Genomic DNA, 20,463 nt, shown 5'->3' with positions numbered 1-20,463 from the left:
AACACCCACCTTTATAAACATGTTACTATTCCTCAGGATTTGGGGAAGAAGTACAAAGAAAAAAAAATCTCAGAGGGAAAAAAATGGTTTCTGCATTGTAATAACCTCCACAGACACATCACGGGTATTATTCAGGTGATATGTGACTACATAAATAAGGTACTGTCCTTCCTGCCTTTGGGTACCCAGAAATTGCTGTCCTTTTAATACTCATCCATTTCTAATTTATATCAAGATGCAGGTTGTATCTTACCTTTGAAAAAATATATTTAAATTGCAATGACAGAGTGATAGCACTGTTATCTGGAACTATAATTTTAGTTGGTATGCATGATAGCACAAATTGTATGAAATGATGGGGTATTTTGGATAGCATTGTAAAGATTTTATTACAGTTTTGGAGCTGTAAGCCTACCTAAGTTCTGACTATGTTAAAAGCATGGAGGCCAGAGTTTATTCATATGGTTTCTTCCTGAGATCTACAAGGAGACTAAATCAAATAACAGAGATTTTCAGGGTTTACTTATTCGTACCGTGTTATTTTTAGGATTCAGTATGCATTTGAATAAAAACATAGAGAAGAGCACAGTATTTAGAAACAAGAAATATAAAGCATACTGAAATTCTTAAAATGTACACATGCATCTGCATTCACTTCTAGGCAATATTGTAGTCGAATAGAAATAAAAGTAGAAGAAAATATATGGAAATAAATGGAAATAAAACAGTGGAAAGTGTACTCAGTGTAGAAATACTTTAAATACTTTATATATTTTAATGAAATATACTATTAAAAGTTATTTTAAAATGTTGACTATCATTAAAATATGAATGAATAATCGGTGTTAGTACTGTAGAAAAATGTGTTATGTATATGGTTTTATTTTTAAGACCTCTGTGAGCCTGTTTATAAGAAATTCGCTATAAATTCTTCTTAAATGTAAAGACCTATATATCTGTTTTATATTCATCTTTGGTGTTTTCTTGAATTCCTTTAACTGATATGGGCTTAGTAATATAATGTAAAATCATGTGTAATATGCAACAATCAGATGTCTCTATTCTCATTCATTTAACCTGCTTCAAAACTGTTTTTATTGCTTTTCTTCAAAGACAACCCATGAACATTAGCGAACATGGCTTTAGTCAGATTTAATTTGTATGTTGACTTATACCTTTGAAGAGCATTTATTCTTTTTTTTTTTTTTTTCATTTGAATTAGAATTTTTAACTTGTTCCAAGAAGAAAAGACAATGCAAAATTTTATTTCTCACTTTAAAGTCAGGTGATGGGGTTGGCTAGAAACCGGTCAGTAACCGAGGCTCTCTCTGGTCTTATCTACGACTTTTTATAGAAACAAGTCTCTATAGAGTTAAATTTACCAACTTGATTGGGGGGATTTCTTTTTAAAAGACCCTGATAAGTAAACAAACAGCTACCTGAAATGAACTAATTTGAAAGTAAGGCTGCTGCAAAACAAAAAAAAAAATGAGTCATAATGATAAACAGTTTTTCTCTCTGTTTCCTCCTTTGTCTTTTTTAACCATCAAGTTTAAAGCTTCTACAGTGCTTTTTTTCTACTTTATAGGAGACAACTGACATTCTGTGGTAAATGGAAGAAAGAGCAGAGCAGAACTGAAAATCCTCTAATGCACTGACACTAACTTGCCCTCTATTGTTGAAAATGAGCAGGCAATCATGATTGTTCATCAAATGGCTCCTAATGCAGTTAAAGCATTCAGCTATAATTTCTCCTTGCATTTATAATTACTGTCATAGACTGCACACCTCAGTGAGCAGATTAAAGCTATAAACTATTTAGCCGTAGCTTTAAGATGAGGAACTTGATTTGTCTGGCAGCAGTTATTTGTTAGAGAGCTTGACACTTCACATAAAAATGACTCAACTTGATGAAGAACAATGCAGTTTAAGCAATGCAGTGATTTTAAATCAGTCATTATACCACGCCCTGTAAGAATTGCAAAGCAATTTGTTAAATGATATATAGGACACGTAGATAACTGTATGTGTTAAGTATACCAAAATAGAAGATTTTTTTCGTCTGTGGATTTTATTTTCTCATCTGCTCCGAAACAGTAGGAGCTCCTCTGAACATCACGTTCTGCTATTAGCCAATATTTGTGGTACATATGCAAGGCCAATTGCATGAATTAGTTGTCTAAAACCATATTTTAGAGAATTTAGCTTGCACTTCATGTTTCACTTCTTCTTAGTAGCAAACCTTAAAAACTGAGAGACCCTCTCTGGAGAAACAAACATGCTGGGACTGCAGTAATGTCCACCATGACATTGTAAGCAGAATTTACCAACAAAGCTGCTCAAGGGTTCTGCTCACCTTGTCATCAGCCAGAAAGAGAGGGTTCACCACAATGAAAGCCTTGATTATCTGGTTTGAACGGGACTTTTCTAACAACCTACTTGACAATAAAAAAAAAAAAATCTGCATGGACGTCTCATTTTAAAACAGACTTTTGTTGGGATAAACTGGGTAAAACTGCTGAGCACCAGAAAGGGGAGAAGATGAGGCAGTGCATTAGGAAGAGGAACAAGTTGGCCTTTCCTCTGTGGTGGAGGAGAGATGCAGAGCCCGTCCTCAGCAAGGGACTACCTCCAAGCCATCACTCCTCCCTCAAAATAGTTGTGTTCCAGTGAAGCCTCAGTCCCCCTCATCCTTTGAAATTTCTCATCCTTTGAAATTTCTCATCCTTTGAAATTTCTCACTGTTTCCCCAAAACACTAGATCACGACTTCTTCAATTTAACATTTTAAAACCTTCAAACTTTGCCTGGATAAAGTTTCTTCAGTCTAGCACTAGCCCTTGTAAAACCTGTAATAGTGTGTTCTTGGCTTCCCTGAGAGCAGGGTCAGGCCAGAGCAGAGGACGTCAGCAGAGATATATCAGTGCAGATTTACTTGCTTTGTATGAATACTACAGGTTACCATTAAGATCAGTATTATTTAACACTGCATTAGGTCAACCGATATTGTTTCTAGGCTCTGTATAAGCATACTGCAAATGACAGTTCCTGCCCCCAAAAGGCAAGAATTCTTCAATTCACTAAGAAAAAGCAACTTTTAAGCATTTTGTCCAGATCTTAACTAACCTTGAATAGCACCTACCTCTTCAAGCATTCACTATTCATAAGGATATCAAAATCTTACCTTTTCCTCACTGCATCTGATATTATTAAATGCTACAGCCTTCATAATCTATAGCAGAACATTTTTACCCAGTAAAATTTCAAAGGGAGAGTATTTGAGTCTTACACATTTTACACCTCAGCAACCAAGTAGCAAAGATCAATAACAAAAGGAAAAGACATGAGCAGCATCCAGCCCTCAAAAGCACCTTTCAATAAAAATAATGCAATTTAGCAGGATGATCACTCTGTGCAAATATGATGGAGCACAGATGGAAAATGAGGAAAATTATAGATATGACTTCATGGGAGGAGGAAAGGAGGAAGAGATTTTTCACTATTTATTGGGATAATGAACAGATAATTCATGATTATTAAGCTGTAGTCTTCAGGCCTTATTTTTTCCCTCCTGGGTTCAGAGCTGGGTCTGTTTGTGCATCTAGGCAGGGTCCGTTGATGGGGAAAGGTCTGGCCTTTGTGCTAGTTTTCGTACAGCACTGAAGTCACGCAGGATTTACGCCAGCACAGATGCCACTCAGGACCCTTTCTGCAAGAAGCGGAATGAGGTAGAAGAAGCCACGCACAGCACAGAGCTTATTGTGATGTGATGGTGTTTTTCAAGAACATCTCGCCTTCGGGAAAGGGGCAGCAGATCCTGGGTTTCCAGCCTGTGATGAGGATTCTAACATCAAGACACTGCACCAGGTAGCAAAACCACGGCCCCTGGGAGAACCAAGGGGACTGAGACTCCATCCTGCCACCTTCCCAGGTCTGGAGGTTTGTGCATCCCAAGAGCACAAATTGACCGAGCCTTTGAAGGTGGGAGATGCCAGGAAAGGTTCCCTATGCTCAGTTCTACAAGAGGGGTCCTGCTTTGGGGCACAGCATTGGGTCTGTTGGTTCTGGACACATGGGAAGGATGAAAGGCACAGCAGAGACCAAGAGGTGGGCAGAAACAGAGGAAATGGTGGCAGCTTGCCGGGGTGGAGGAAAAGAGGGAGATGGGGGAAGGAGGGGACTTGTTCCTTGTAGGAAATTTACACATTCCCTTTATTAAAACAAAACAATTCCTCCTCCCCTCCAAAATCCCTCCCTGGCAGCACTCAGCGCCAGCTCTTCTGCCAGGGGTCAGCACATGCAGGAGTGGGGGAGGGAAGGAGGGGGGAGTGGAGGAGGTTGTCATGTCTAATGAATACCCTGAATGTATCGAGATATATATTTTTTTCATTTCAGAAAAGGTTCCATTAAGAGGGAGACAGCCCTAACATGTGCTTTGGCCCCTCATCAGATTTATGAGTATTTGCTCTGCTCTTTAATAGGAAACTCTGCAGCAACTGCCACCTTGCCTGCTCTCCCTGAGATACACAGTGGCTTCTCGGGGAAATGCACTTCATTATTAATGTGAATTTGTACGTTTTTATGACACTGCTTGGGGGAAGGGGCAGGCAGAGATTTCCTGGTGATATATGCTCATTTCTAACCATTTATTGTCCTAGACAATCGAAGAACAATGATAAACATTGTTATAGAGAGTGGAGGGTGCCAAAATGACATTTTTGAAGGGAAAGGAGAGGTGGCTGGAGTGGTTTTCATGTGGTTGCTCCCTCCACTCCACCTCCTTGAGCAACTGCGTCAGATCAAGCGAGAGAGTGTGCTGGCAGCTGCTGCCTCCCCTCGCCTGCTCAGCCCAGCAAAGACCATTTGCTCAGTGCTTTGCTACAGCAGAGTGGGTACAGAGGAGTTTGTCCTTTGGGAAGCCTGTACTGCAGAGGATCACAAACCTCGGAGTGAATGAGATGTTCAGAATCCCCATGACCCCTTACCCCAGCAGTTTCTTTCTGATTTATTATTGAGCGACCTGGCATTGAAACCCTGTGCATGCAGTAGCAGCTGCAAGGCATCAAATCAGGCCAGGAAGAGAAAGGCGAGGATGTGGTTTGCCAGAGCATTCTCAGCATCCTCTGGTTTCCCTTTCTCCTGCCAGGCCCATCTGTGATTCACACAGCCACCCAAGAGCTCCAGGAGGGGATGAAAACGGTGGGTTCGGGATGCACTGGAGAACCAAAACATTTCAGCCCTCAAGCTCACCTGAAAAAGATCAGTAAGGCCACAACCTCCATGCGATCGTACTTCTCCTGCCTTTCCCAGCAAATCGCTGCACAGTCTGGTGAAGGTCAAGGTCAGGTTCCGCTGCCTGTGCCGTACGGTCCCTTGGGCTCCAAAAGCCGAGGTGCCTGGGGGAGCCTCCCCCTTCCTCAGTGGCACAACGTCTCCTCGCACCACTAGCAGCCTGAGCTCTTCTGTGCCATCGAGCTCATAGCCTCCAGCTATAAGTGAACAACTGCCTTCGCTTGGTGCTCGCATTCTATTCCCCAGCCCTAAGCATGCACAGCCCTTTGTACCAGGAGCTGTGTGACAGCTGAACACTGCTAAGACTTTCTTTATGATGTTTTGTCTCCTCTCCTCTTAAAGCTGAACAGTAGTGAGGAAGAACATCAGAATAGCCATACAGGGCTGGGTCAAAGGCCCATCCTTTTCCGTCCATAAAGGACTCTCCCAGCCTCCAGTTTTACAGTTCAGGGACGTCTTTGGCTGGAGGAGATTTTGCTCCCCTGCTTCCAGAGCTGCAGAGAACATGTGAGATCTTGATCACTGCAGAAACTTGGGCACAGCTGTGAGGCCTCTTGGGGTGAGCTCTGGAGGTGCCCCCTTGTAAAGCAGAGGATGTACAAACCAGCCCTTGGCAGACAGAATGGTGCTGAGTCTTTGTGCTTGTTCTTTGCACCTGGCTAAGCACAGGCAAGGAAGAAATCACCCCCAGAGTTTAGAAGTGGTATCAGGCCCCCAGATCTAAGGGGACCCTTCTTTTCTCCATTTTGTTTTCCATGAGAATTTCCCATGATGGGATAAAACCACCACCCTCAACCAGCAAGCTGGGCATCAGATTTCTCTCTCAGCTGTATGCACAGAAGGTCCTGCAGTCTCACTGCAGACTTCATACTAGTAATTCAGATCAGTAATTCAGAGGAGGCAAAACTGCTTGTTCTATTGCTCATGGATAATGCTACAGTGATCCCTTCTGGGTCTGTGCTCAGCTTTTCTAAACCTCCAAAATACTAAGTACACAGGCAAAAGTGTTTTCCTCTTCTCCTGTTGTAGAACTGTTGAAATCCAAAATGTGAAATTGTTGTTTTCATGTGGTCATTTATTGAAAACTCCCAAACACTCCCTATTTCTAAAGACCCCCAAGTTTATACCATAACCCACACCGATTACCTGAAGTTATGTATCTCAATATGTGCAACCAATATCCTGGTGCCAGCAGATGCCTCCATCACACATCTCCATCTCTCTGTTTCTCTCCCTTGTTTCAAGCCAAAGTTTAGAAGCAAGTGTCTGCCCAGTGCCCTGTCTTTGCTCTCTCCAAGCAATCTCTGTGCAGTCACCTCCTAGCCACATGCCACACCGCTGCTCCAAACACAACAGGGGCTGCACAATGCCAACTGGATTTCTGAGGTCAGTCAAGCCACTGGCACTGATCCCTATAGGGACTGAGTCCTCATGGCCACCAACTTACTTTATAGGGCTATTAAGATTGATGTTGCCTTTTACCCACCTATTGATCTGCATCCCAAGGGACATCCCAGAAGAAGCGTTCCTCTGGGATATGACAGTACTATGGACGGTTTCTGCCACTTTCATGTAAACTGGACACGCTGCTCTTCCATTGGAGAAGGGTAATGCTTAATACTTCCTTTATGCTCACTCAGCTCAGTGGCAAATGACTGCATGCGATTCAGTCCTCAGCAAATCTCGCCCCTAGAGTAGGCATACACAGACAGATAGGCTGTGGGTGGGCTTCCAGTTCAGTAATTCACTTCCCTTCATAATCCTATGGAGCCCTAATCTGTTGGCCTTGGGTTTTTATGATGCAAGACCCAGGTCTGTCATGCAGGGAGAAGAGGATGGGGGATGTAATTCTGTTTATTTGATCAGTGTTTTTTTAAAACATTGTCTGTGCTCCCTGGAATTATGTGTCCTTCTTCTATAAATCACAAACGCATAAAAAAATAATTCTCAGTATTTTTCCAAAGAGATTAGTGTGAAAGCTCCTATACTCATATTTCGTGTCTTTAAAAAAATATCAACAAAAGTGATAAGTATAGCCAAAAAGAGTGTAAAAGCACACCCTGTCATTTGTTTTCCATGTGCCATATGTTTTCTGAATCCTGCACCTCCCACATATTGCATGCAATAATGTGGGGTGCACACATTACTCAGGATTATTTAGTTAAGCCCTGCCTATATGAGGGAATTAACTTAGATAAAGTCAAGCCACTGTGCTTTGTTTTGGTTTTTTCCTTATTCTGGATTCATAGAGTAGAAAATTAAAGATCCCACTGTGCCAGGCTTCATGTCATTTGGTTTTAATTTAATTCATCTCTTCGATTCTCCCTGTTTCTCCTTCTCTTTGAGTATCATCAGTAGGTGGTCCAAGCATCAACCAGAAGATTTACTGGCAAGACTAAATGTATGAATGCTATGAACACATTGTTTTTCTGATATGATTTAATGACCTTTTTGGCATTCCCATGGCTGTTGAAATCTTCCACAATAATTCCCTTTGGCAGGCAAAGCTCCTGTTGATCAAGTGAAAGCTGATGCAAATGTCAAATGTCAATAAATTTGTAATCCATAAATGTAATATTGGAGCTGGAGTGAGACAGGGTTAAACAGAGTGCAGCAGGAGACACCTAAGAGATGAGCTACATCTTATTACTGTGAACAAAAAAATAAAGGAAGGGAATGCCACCTCCAAAACCTCTCCATAGTCAAGCTCTTCTCCTTCTCCTCTCTCCCTATCCTCCCTGCATGTTTTCTGAGTTGCTGGGCTTTGACAAAAGAGGGCTTTTATGGCATGCATTTGGCAGAGTGGGTCTGATGATGCACGTTCTGTCCCTTGATCTGTTTTTGACTCGTGTGAGGCTGGGATTCAACTTCTCTGTGTTTCTAAAGGAGCTCTTTACCAGTTCAGAGGTTTCAGAGGCTTCAGAGTTTGATCCTGGAAACAATTAGTTATGCAAGATATTCCAGTAAATTAACAAGACCACTTATATAACTTAGGTGTTGCAGGAATGAGTCATGACTCATTTATAGTTTTAAGATGCTTGGGAAGGGCGAGCCATGTACGATGCCTGATTTTATATACAATAAAGACATAAGAACAATCACATAATTTCCCAAGAGATTTTCTTAAGGGCCCTCCACTTTGACCTTTGGCTCTGAAAAGCTCCAGTTTGTTTGACATTGAAAAAAAGCAAATGTGTGAATGCAGTGCCATGAGCATTTGCACTTTGAACACGCTGGGGCTGAGCACAGCTGAACTGGAAAAGACTGCAACAGCTAATGTACTGGGAAAATATAAGAGGCATCTACTTAATAACTCAACTAATTCCTTTAGCTCACCTTGTAGAGATTTAACCTTTGAATGAGAGAGTCCCTAGTTCAAAATCCTGTGTCTCCTCTGTCCTCATGTTAATTTTTAAATTATATATCATTGTTGAGAGGCCCTTGTGTTGAGCATTACAGGCTATTTTTCATGTCTAAACTGGGGAATTATAACTGAACATTAGCTACTGGCTATAAATCACACAGAACAAAGTGGCATCTGCATCTACTCAGTAATAAGAGTGGGAGAAATGTAACTTACTTAAATTGAGACAGGAAAGAGGACACAAACGCAGTAGCAGAGATAATTGTGACTTGGGAAAACTAATGGTTCTTCCAGCCGTGTGCCGAGGAGTCCTGTTTTCTGGAGCTCTCTACAACCAGCGTTATAAGTGCATGGTCACAGCAGGAGCTCAGCCAATTTGAAGGGTAAACACAGAGCTGGAAGATACTTCCCACACCCCTGCGATGCCACCTAGCATGCTGCCGGTCACCCCAGGCCAGGGCTGAGGTAGGAGAGAGTTATTTCAGAGCCTGGAAGCAGCCCTCCTTTCCTCTCCGCATTCCCATCCTCCAGCAGCAAGCATGAGTGAGCAGTGACCACAGCTCGCTCTCCCTGGGATATGTTTTTATTTCTAACTGCAGCTAAAGCCCAGGTAAGGAGGAGGCAGCACAAGGCTGTTAACAGAGCAATCATCGAGGCCACGGGGTTCGGGCTGACCTGCTCCTTCTCTGCTGCTCAGCTCACTGGCAGGAAACACTGCTGCTGCTCTGCCTTGCTGAGCAGCTCACTGAGGGTACGATGCTATCTTAAAAGAAAACAAAATGAGCCCAAGCTTCTAACTGAGCATGGCCTGCTCCTTGCATTTGTCTCTGCTGGCATTTCTTTTAGTTAGTTGGTTAGTTGTTCCTGAACTTTTGAGAAAGCTTCCAAGGTCTCTTGTGTTTTCAGTGGGGTAAGCAAAAGCTGCCCGCATCACTGGAAATTTGTCACTCTCTTTCTAAGAGTTCATCTTTAATTCTGTGCAGCACCTTGCACAGTGCAGTCTTCTGTTTACCACTGGTTTTGGACCCTAATAGCTTTAAAAAAAAAAAAGTGGGGGAGGCGGGGAGAAAAAATGCTCACATTTCAGACTAATATGTCAGGGGTCTCCCAGGACATTTGTTGTTGCCTTCCTGTTCAGAGATATTTGGTTCTGGGGGTCACACACCTTCATCTGTGCAGTGCCAGTCACCAGCGCTGCTTAATAAACTGCCTGAACCGAATGTAGCAGGGCTCAGGATTAGCTCTCCCTGCAATGCAGGTCTCCTCTTAAAAAGAGATCAGACCTCCACAAAGAGATTTTACTGAAATTAGAGATTTAGGGTGTTTTATTTATTATTTTTTTTCCATAGCTGACAATAGGGAAAGCAGCCTTTACAGCTAGGGCAGGTCAGCGCCCTGGCAGGAGGGCTTTGCTCAGGAGCTGCCACCAAGAGCAGGGCACCCGAGTCCCCAGCCCTGCTGCTGCCAGCTGAGGGCGGCCACCTGAATGCTGCAAGGTCCTTTTCAGCTCCCTGACTCAGTTTCCCAACCTGACAAATGGGTGCAGTGTGTCCATGATTAAAACCCAGTAGCTTTTATGTGGGTACCAAAGAGTTTTGCAGTCCTCCTCTTAAGACAGTTACTAGTTTAACCTATTGAATTGTTCCTCAGCAGAGACACCGGTTCCTCTGCCCATTCCTCTGTCCTTCACAGCTTCCAAGCGGACGCTGGCCTGGCCCACGCAGTGGGCTCCTGAGCAGTGGTCCCCAGGCAGCAAATGTTTGTTCTCTTTGTGCAGTTCCAAGCACAACGGGCTTCTGGTCCCGCACCAGGCTCCAAGCAGCAGTAATTGCAGTAGGTGCTTTGCTGATTAGAGGCAAACTTCAGGACATTCTTAAAAGCTTTGCTGAACCGCCTATGTGTTATATATTTATTAGGCTGTTCAGCAGTAATTCAGACAGCTGAGAATTGTTGAGGACCTGGTCTATCTAATTGTGTGTCTAAATCATAGCTGCACCGTGATTCAGAGGTACTAACATTATAGTCTACACAGAATGGCGTAGGTTATATGGTCAGATTCCTGCAGATGGTCAGTTTGTATCATAAAATTTAAAATTACAACTTTCACCATAAAGCTACTGCCTCAAATTTATTATATATTGCAGCACAACAAGCAAATTAATACTAGATGCAGTATGTGCCCAGACATTAATGTGAGCAGAGGATGAAATATTCTCTTCCTAGCTCATTGGTACACGTTCCCTTCAGAGCAGAATTGAATTGCCCAGAACCACCAAAGAAGAGGAAGTCACCAGGAGCCAGTCCCGCTGGTGCTGGGCTCCAGGGACAGAGGAAGGACATCACACACCTCGCAGCGTTAGGCCCCGGGGTGTCTGAACTTGCAGTTCTGCTCCGTGCATCATGCGTGCAAGAGCTGATCTCTCAGCAAAATCTTTTTATTATTCGTCATAAAGAATCACAGCTGTGAAGAGCAAACTAGGGAAGGAGAGTGGGAAGAGGCAGGTACTCTCCCTTGGACCGATGTAAATCAGGAGCAATTCCACTGCAGGGCCGCTGAATTACACTATTGTCACTCTGACATCAGCCCAGAATCAACCCCTTTACCTGCAATAGATGAGTGAAATATCTTACAACTGTGTGTCCAGGAGCCTGCTAAGCTTCTTGTAGAGTTGCTGTCAGTATGCCCAGGGCAGAAGCATATTTTTTTTCTTGCTGTTGTACATAAGGGCTCTGCTGCAGCCGACAACATGAAATGTGTTAGTTCGGTTTGTTCAAAATGGAGTGTGTTTGTTAAGTGTTGCCTCTTTGATGTTGCACTGCCATCTCCATCTTTGTCATCATTGCCCATCTTTTTCAATCTAATGAACTCAAACCATCAGTGCAACTTAAGTTCGGCTGTCTGTTCTTGCATAGTTAATATTAAAAATGTACTAACAGTGTGGCTGCGAAATCAAATTATGCACATAAATATGCTGGCATAGCAGAGGAGGCGGCAGAAGCTGAAGTTAGCAACATTGATGCCAGTTCACATTTGCAAATCAACCGTCAATCTGTCATTAAACATGTTATCAAATGATGATAAGTGTATGCTTCTTGCTTGCATTGGCGCGCTTATTCCCGATGTTGATGTGCATTAATGGGATAATGTGCATTAACATAGTCTTGCTTGGATGAACACAAAACATTTTTTATCCGTCTCAGTTTGTTTCCCCCTGTGGCCCCCAAGTAAGTGTTTTGTGTTATCAAATTGCCAAAAAATGGGAAAACACATTACTTTTAATTAGCAAAAATTTTGAGTCATTATTTTTTTTTTAATTTTTATCCAGACTCTCTCCTGTGTGTTGTCAACTGAGGTGGGGGGGACAGAAAAACATTCCCCTGCCTTCTTTAAGTAAAACGATTAATGTCAGGAACTCAGAGACTGACAATTATGTTCTGTCTTAATGCACTGGCCTTTCATCTGCAGTCCTTGCTTTTGACACGAGTGATGGTTTCAGTTCAGCGATATGAAAGGCAGGGAAGGAAATGATCTCAGGCATTCCCAGCCCATTGTGTGGTGCCGTACTCAGACACGGCAAGCAGTCCTTTAGCAGTTTTGCATATGAGTCGGCAACGGCTGTACCTAGAGATTAAACAAAAAGCTGAAGAAAAACGCAGCTGCTCTAGGAGGTAGTTGAGTTTCTGAAGGAACTTCCCACATGATTGCCCGGCTCTGCCACCCTTCCTGCGTGATGCTGCATAGTCAGGGCACCACTTACAGCACACGCTGCCAGTAAGCTTCCTGGGAATTAAAGTGAAAAAAAAAACTCTCTGGAAAGAACAAAAAGTGATGGAAGAGATAAAACCATAAAAAGAGTCTCGTTACCACCTCACCACATACCCAGTGCCTACCCGCCTCACAGCCTCTGCCCCGCAGCACCCCCAAGGTGAGGGCTCAGCTCATCGGCCGCCTGGGGAAGGCTCCATTGCCCTGGGAGCCATTTCAACAAATAGAAACAAGAGTGTTTTTTCCATTGCTTCTATTCAGAATTCTTTTTTTTTTCTCTTTACCCAGACACAATTCAATGCTTTTGGAAAAGTTGAGGTGGAACTCTACCGGAGCAGGAAAAGCATCTGCTGATCTTTTGTTCTTATGGGACTTCAAGGTTTTCAAACTTTTTAAAAAGCAAATGAAGCAAGGTTCTTCCCGCCCCTTGGAGAACAGCTGCTCTTTTAAATCTTTTCATATTTATGCAACCGGGGGCAAAATTGTGATGATCTACCCAGGTTTTTACAGTAAAACAGCAATAATAATGAAAAACAGTACAGATAATGTCTGGTCCTGTTCAAAACACCGGGAATTATTCCAGGAGTTTTACTAGACCTTACCAGTAGTGTTATCAAATCAGGCTCAAGGACTTAAAGGAAAGTCAATCACTTAAAGTGTTTTATTTTTGGTTTATGAGCTGGAAAATAAAACTCCTTCTAAAACTTTTATGAAAGACATCATATTATTTATACGTCTCTAAAATAGCAACTATTTCCCATATAATAAAAATGTTTATAAATTACTCTTAGTCTCTGTTTATGACTACATTTAACATCCAAACATGGCTTGAGATTTGTCTTGAACTTAAAAAATTAGAGCTAGTAGAACAATGAGATTATACATTTAAACGTTTTGGTAAATGGGTCAAACTCCTGATCACTCTTCCTTTTTTCTCAATCCAATAATGCCATTAACTTTAGGCATCCTATTCAAGTCTGTGATTTCTATTATCTGGATTGTTTAAAGGAAAAATAATAGGGAATATTATTGATTTTTCTTAAACTTGTCTTGATTTTTGAAAAGTCATCCATTGCCTTTCCTATTATTTCTAAATAGTGGATGCATCGGCACAAGTTTCATATTCAGAAAACTCTAATAACAGTAATTGCATTCCTGTTAACCTTAGCTTCAGTGAGTCCTCATGTTTTCTACTTCTAACGCAAAGATCTTGTCCTGTAATACAAAGAGCTTGAATTTTAAGTATATTTTCTGTTACACATCCATTACTGGCAGAATTTATCCAGCAACATTTTTTTTTACAGTTGTGTAGCTTTTTGTTGCTTCTACTCCATGAGCTACCTTGAAATTAACTTGTCAAACATTCGTCCCACTGCTTAGGGAAGATTCCTAATCAGATGAGTGGACCAATTTGTCATGACTCGGAGGAGAGGTGTCGGAAATCAGATGGCTTTAGAAAGGCTCATAGTGAAGGCTGTGTACAAGAGACTCCTGTAAGGCAGCTCAGACTAGACTCCGGTAGATGACTATTTACATCAAAAACGGCATTTGAAAACTGGAGTGAGAAGCGTGTCTTGCTGTCTCACTTTTCACGTTGACTTTTACCCCTTTAATAGATCTCCCTGGAAGTAGTTTGTTACCAAGACCCATTCCTTTCTTGTTTTTGGCACTTGGCAAACACCAGAACAAGGTGAAAAATGAGCATCTCAAAACTGAACCCAGATCCTAAATACCAGCTATATCATGCTGATATTTGGGAGAAATCTGGATCTGGGCTTTATTTTCACTCTCTGCTTTGAACAGATGTATTAATCAGCTGCATTAATTCACTAATTTTCATTAAACAGTTTGAAACACTGAGATGCTGGGATATTCCTCAGTATTCATTTGTCAAAGGAAACATTGAATGAGGGATTAGCAATAACGGAGTTACGCTATTCTTCCTCTTGATCCTCCCAGTCTTTATTCTTCATACTGCATCTTCTATTATCTTAGGCCTAACTTTGGAGTGTTTGTCAGTTTTTGAAAATGGCAAGTAATTAGTCAATATGTTTTCACCATATGTATCAAGCTCAGTAAAGAGGCAACCATTGGCCTTTGTCATGGCACAGTAAGCATTCGTTTTCTCAGCACTTCAAGTTACGCTGAGCGTGTAGTGAACGCCAAAGAATTTAATGAGGAATTTTACAATGAAACATTTGACATGAAATAATTCACTGTTCAGCATAGTTCACAAATTTGAGGTGAGCCTCCTTTTAAGATTTCCTCAGTTTGTGCTGTTCACACTAGAGATCTTGCATGAGCTGTTTCTCCCCTGTCTGGTACCCTGTATTAGCAAAGAGGATGCGCAAAGGGTGGATAAATTGTTAGTGATTCAAAATGGTCATTTTATGTCTTCTTGGAACAGATTCTGTGTACAACAGGGAAGAATTCTTGAAACCCTTTTTTCCCTTGCAGACTGTCTTTGTACTTACCCCAATCTAGTTAATGCACTTTTTCTAGATAGAAGTTTTTGGCTTTAAGGCTTCCACTGTTGCTGTCAACCTTCTAAATAAAAATCAGAATCTGATCTTAATACTGCTGATACAAAGTGGCATTTGCCCAAATTTTGCCTTCTTCTGAACAAAAATATGTACATTGTTTTCTGGAAAGTGATAGGACAGGCAATGGCCTTGCCTGGGCTCTTTCCCCTGTTGGGAATACTGTATTTCAGTTATTTGTGGAACAGGCTTCTGCATTCTCTGCTGGGTTTCTTTAGATTTGCAGATAGAATATTCGAGCTCAGATTCAGTTCAGTGAGTTACAGGTATTTTGTTTAACATTTTAGGGAACATACAATAAATAGCCATGAATAAGAGAGATAGCGTTTTGTTTTATAGCAGTCATGATTTAAATTTATGTGGCATTGCTATTGAAGTCAATAGGACTTTTTCCTGAGTATGTTTTGCAGGGTATGGTATCATTAAAATATGACAGTTAATAGTCTTGTTTATGTTATTATATTTGATGAATAAATATATCAGTCTGTACATCAAACTCGGTTTTGTTTATACTCTTTAATTGTAGTCTTATCTCCCCTAGAAGCATGTTATATCTTTTAATTTTATAATTATCCACTTTATTCATGTGTGACACTACAGAACTGCTGCTTATATCCTATGAGACAACCAAATGCAAACAGATGGAAGACATGCAACTACTAGGAAATTCAAATTTGGATCTGAATCTAGCTCCATATTTTCAAAGAACTCCATGCTCTCGGGTCCAGGGTCTTGGTTTGAGCTGTTGTATAAAGGAGTGAGAGTTGCAGAATGGGAGTCTAGTTTATACAGCATATCTGAACATGAACCGTCAATAGGGATTTTATGTGATCTTCCAACATCTAGATGTTGCTTTCTGACTCTTGAAGGAGACGTGTGCTTTAAAGGCAAAGAGGGAGCACTTCACACGTTGGTCTTTCTGAAGTTTTTCAAAAAAGAAATTCAAGATTTATTGGGCTGGAGAGAGGGAACAGAAATATAAGCATAACTTTTTAGTCTAGTGGTTACAACACTTGGCTGGAAAGGGTAAATGTCAGTCCATGCTCCAAGGACTGTTTTGTTTGGACTCAATTCACAAGGCAAAATGCATGCACAGTCCTTGGATGCAAAGCTTCAGGGTCTGCCTCTCCCAGGTAAGCAACTCCCAGGAGGCAGCAGAAGCTTCTCTCTCAATTGGAGATTCACTTTTGCAAAGCTTCCAAAGATCAAATAGCAGGTGGAAAATGTAGGTCTGAGTCTCCTGCACCAAAGCTGGGTGCTCTAGGCCACAAGAAATCTGCCGTCCAAATGATAGTTTTAGAACAGCAAACTCCAGTAGGATTTTGAAAGTAAGTCAAGAGCTTTACTTCCTTAGAAATCTCCTGGTCTGTTTTAACTCAGTAGAAATAACTGAGTAGCTATATTTCAGCTGTAACTGATGGATCCCCAAAGCCCCAGAGAGAAATAGCCTACAACAAGGTACCACCCTGCTCTCAGCATCTTTCTATTCTCCGGGTCTGCCCCTAAGCAAATTCCCCCAGAGCTTGCTGAATTTCATAGGTTCCCTTCTGAGACAAACACATCCTGTGTAACCTCACAGAGCTGTTAGAGGAGAAGAGCATTTTCACTCTTAGACTGAATCCAAAGCCAAGCTTCCTTCTTTGGGATCTGTTGCCAAAAGAATTCTGGGGGAAAAAAAATAGAAAAAAAAAGTATGGTGCTTATATTGTTCACATGATTCTGTGTGTTCTCCTTTAAAATTTTTCTTTTTGTCTGTTGATGTAACACAACAAATATTTACTGCGTGATGCTTTTCTAAAGGTAGTGCCTTCTTTTATATCCAGTAGCCAAAATATGTGTGAGAGCAGGCTGAAAAAAGGGAACACCCATGTCTAAAAGCATAGCACAGAACAAGTCACTGAGATTACAAGAAAACAGCTGGCAAGAAGAGACATGTTCAGCCAGATGATGATCAAAAAAATAAAAATAAAAAAAAAAGGTTACATTTCTTCAGGTACATAAGTGGTTTCTGAAAGTGACATTTTTACTTAGTGTATATATATATATATTATTTTTTTTTTGCATCTACTTTATTGGTATATTTATTTGCCGGGCAATATTTTAACCTCTTAGATTTTGAAAACCTGCCTCACCTACTTCATGTTTGAACAGGACTTCTGGAAACGGCCCTCACAAAAGTCACCCCTCTGAGGCAGTCATTTAAGGAAGGAGAAATCTGCTTAGGAGAGTGACGCAGACCAAGTGAATACTTTTCCCAGTTAGCACTTGAAGAAGAAAATATCATAATATTTAAACCAGTTTTGAAAACTTTGTATGAAAATAGGGGAAAGGGAAGAAAAAACATAAAACACTAGTTGCATACAGAGAGAGGCCAAAGAGAGTTCAGTTACCATAGAGATTATTACTGGCAATTGGTACTCAGCAGCAGATTGGGATCTGTTACAATATTTTTACTAATATTTTTTCTTAATTGGTTATTTATGTATTTTGGATCCATCTCTGTGCTGCGTCCAGATTTTACTCTTTACCTGTCACTCTTTCTGACATGAAGCAGTAATGCCTGTGCTAGATATCAGGCTTTTCCTTGATTTGTAAACATTAGCAGGGGTCATGAGCACATCAAAAAGCACGTGGACAAGTCACTGTGCTTGGCTTTGGCTGGCAAAGGAGGAGGGAGAAGCATCACAAACACAATCTCTGCGAGGCTGCATCACAAGCGCTCTTCCGTGCAAACCCTTATTGCCATTATAATTATGACGAGTTTTTGTACGTACAGAAGAGAGGATGCAGAATGCCTTCCAATTTTCCCTCGTGTATATGCAAGACCAGTCATTTAACACATGCATGTTCCAGTGCATAAACTGGTAATTTAGAAAATATCCTCTTGTAGAGCATTTCCCTCTCGTCCCTTTCTTCCTTTTGTAAAGAATCATCCTGTTGCCTGCGTGTTGCAGCAACTGCAAACACCCGGCCTTTTCCTGGCCTCTTCAGAGAAAATAAGTTTAAGGGCCCCTGTTAAGTTATGGGACTTTTAAAATCAATGAGCTTCTCCAAATTCAATCCTTAACTTTTTTTTAAGAGTGCCCAGTGCTGTACATACCCGACGTTAAACACATTTTAAAATGTAGCTGCACCTTTCTCTACCACAACAGCAGCCTTTGGGGAGGTGCCTTTCCAGGATGCCTGTGCTGTGCCAGAGCCAGCTGGATTTTCAGCCCCTTTCTCCCTGCATCCCTGCGGCTCCCGCCTGCTCCTCCTGCCTTCAGGTGCAGGTTTCAGGGAGAGGGAGAGGGGGGCACACTGGGGGGAAGCTGGCTGCAGGGAGGGCTCTCAGCTACATGGTGCCAACAAAGGGGTTTGAAAAGACAGAGGAAGAGAGGGAAGGAGAAACATGCTTTTTCTCCTCTAATCTCCTTTAGTTATCACGATCTCCAGGGTTATTTGTAATGATAGTAGGCACCGCATTTCAGATGGAAATGTGATTTTCTAAGCTGACGGTGTCACTTTAAGTAAACAAAGTTAATTCTGCTTCCTGCTATGCAAGGCCTAATCTCATTACCCAAACCACAAGTAGCATAACAGAAAATATTCCCATCTGTCAAAAGAACTTAAAATAAAGGTGGAAATTGTTTTTATGTTTTGTCCCCCTTCTTCCCCCCCAGATCCCTCAATGCACATTAATTATCACACCAGATCTATTTAAACCTGTTCAGATCCCCCAGTCTCTGCCCGTGGCTCCTCTTCCATTCGATGTGCCTATAGAATAACAATGTCTATGCTGCATCTCGGAGTTAACGCTCAGTTTGGGTGAGCAGTAGCTGCAAGCTGTGAGCCGGAGCCCCGACCCCTTCATCTTGCTGCCAGGTGCTCCCGGGGGCAGAGCGCAGGTATTGTCACGTCGCCTTGAGGCCTGCCCAGAGGCGATCTGGGTTATGCTCAGCCCCTTCTTCACCTCAGGTGAAGAGAGGAAACCTCTGAGCTACAGACGGTGCAACAGGGAGCGAGGGGGTTAAGGCTGGGTGTGCTGAACCCGTGCCTGTACTCCAGGAGGCTCACAGACGTGTTGCACATGTGCCTGTAGTCTTGAGGCACGTACGCAACTCCTCTGAAGCCACGCGAAATGGCAGAGCCAGGCGAGCCCCAGTGCCACCAATCCTACTGACCTCTGGTGCTCATACACATTTTCCAGGTCTTACAGAGCAGTGTAAATGCACTCGCTCCCCTGTTTCCACTGGTGTAAATCCCAAATAGCTCCGCTGGGTTTAGCAGAGTTTAAGTGCCTTGTGGGTTACACGGGGAGCAGAATGGAGGAATCAGCACTGCCGGGTCCAGCGGGAGCTCTGCCTGCGTGGGGAGGCATTGCCAGCTCTGGCTTTAGGCAGGAGAAAAGCCAAACACACGACTGAGTGATTCTCAGCTCATTTCAAACCAGCAGCCACCAGTCATAAGAGGATCATTCATAAAACCCTACAACAACAGTATTTTTCATCCCCTCTTCATTTAAAATGACCTTTATATGATGAGAATGTCTGCCTTGCTGAGCCTTAATTGCTTAATTAGAAAAGCAGGTTCTCTATTAGGTAAATGTTGTTGTTTTTTAAAAAAATGTATTTTTTTGTTGCACGTGTGCTGTTTCTTTCATTTAAAGCTCATCAGCAATATTTAAGAGCTTTAAAAGGACACTTTCAAGTGGCTATATTTTGTTACCTTATTTATTTATTTGGTGTTTGAAGGTTTTGTTTTCCTCTCTCTTCCTGAGAGGTGTTTACAGCAGGAATCTCTTCCTTTAGGAATCTCTCTGTCTTTCACCACCACACTTCTACAGCACTTAGCTGATTTTTGTAGTGGTGTTTTAACGTCTAGTCAATCGGTTTATTACTGTAGGGTTGCTTCTGACTGTACAGTTGTTGAAAATTTTAAAGAATTTGGTTGATACACTTGCTCTGAAAAGCCATATAGGTTTTGCATTGGGTTGGATTTTTTTTTGGATAGCATTATTATACTCTTGCACTACTCTGAAAGCAGAAGGCTCCAGAGGTGATTTGTACTGATGCTGATCACAGGGATAAGTTAAAACAAAACTGCATTTTGGGGCTGGAGCAGCTGTATTCGTGCAGAAGCCTCTGCTGCAGCTAAGACAGCAAGAGCAGCATTACAGGCCCTGCGAGCAGCCACGTTACAGAAACACATGAAGAAACATTTTAAGATGCCTCAGCCCTGAGAAGCAGCCACAGATATTTCTCCCCAGAAACAAATGTTCTCTTTCTGTGCTCTTTCTAAAATAATACCTTGCTAGAGAACATTGTCATAAAAGGTAAAAGGGTGAGTGATAAACAAATAAGAGGAGAAAATGGACCCAAAATGAATTCAGACAAAATTGGGAATTATTTGGACCACTAATAGTCAGAGTGAGAAAGTTTGTTTTCTGTTCATAGAAGGGCCTCATTTTTGGTGTTTTGGGTTGTAGAAGGAATTTCAAAGGCAACGTGGCTGCCCCTTCCC

The 20,463-nt window shown here is 41.9% G+C and overlaps 1 protein-coding gene across 5 annotated transcripts in view; it reads left to right on the top strand.

Annotated features, from left to right (window-relative positions):
* TSHZ2 (teashirt zinc finger homeobox 2) overlaps positions 1 to 20,463 on the top strand; it is a 221,503-nt gene that overhangs the window by 144,074 nt on the left and 56,966 nt on the right. For 2 of the 5 annotated variants that reach the window (XM_083801507.1, XM_083801505.1), the window contains exon 3: positions 1,589 to 12,975. The exons of the other annotated variants lie outside the window; for them this stretch is intronic. In XM_083801507.1, coding sequence (XP_083657633.1) covers positions 1,589 to 1,590 — 2 coding nt within the window. In that variant the 3' untranslated portion in view covers positions 1,591 to 12,975. Of the gene's footprint in view, positions 1 to 1,588; positions 12,976 to 20,463 lie in introns of those variants that run through there. 5 annotated transcript variants of the gene reach the window in all.

Source organism: Anser anser, assembly GCF_964211835.1.
Source record: "Anser anser genome assembly, chromosome: 16".
NCBI classification, from domain to species: Eukaryota; Metazoa; Chordata; class Aves; order Anseriformes; family Anatidae; genus Anser; species Anser anser.
The sequence above is the reverse complement of the archived record's forward strand: the minus strand, read 5'-3'. Positions and strand labels throughout refer to the sequence as shown.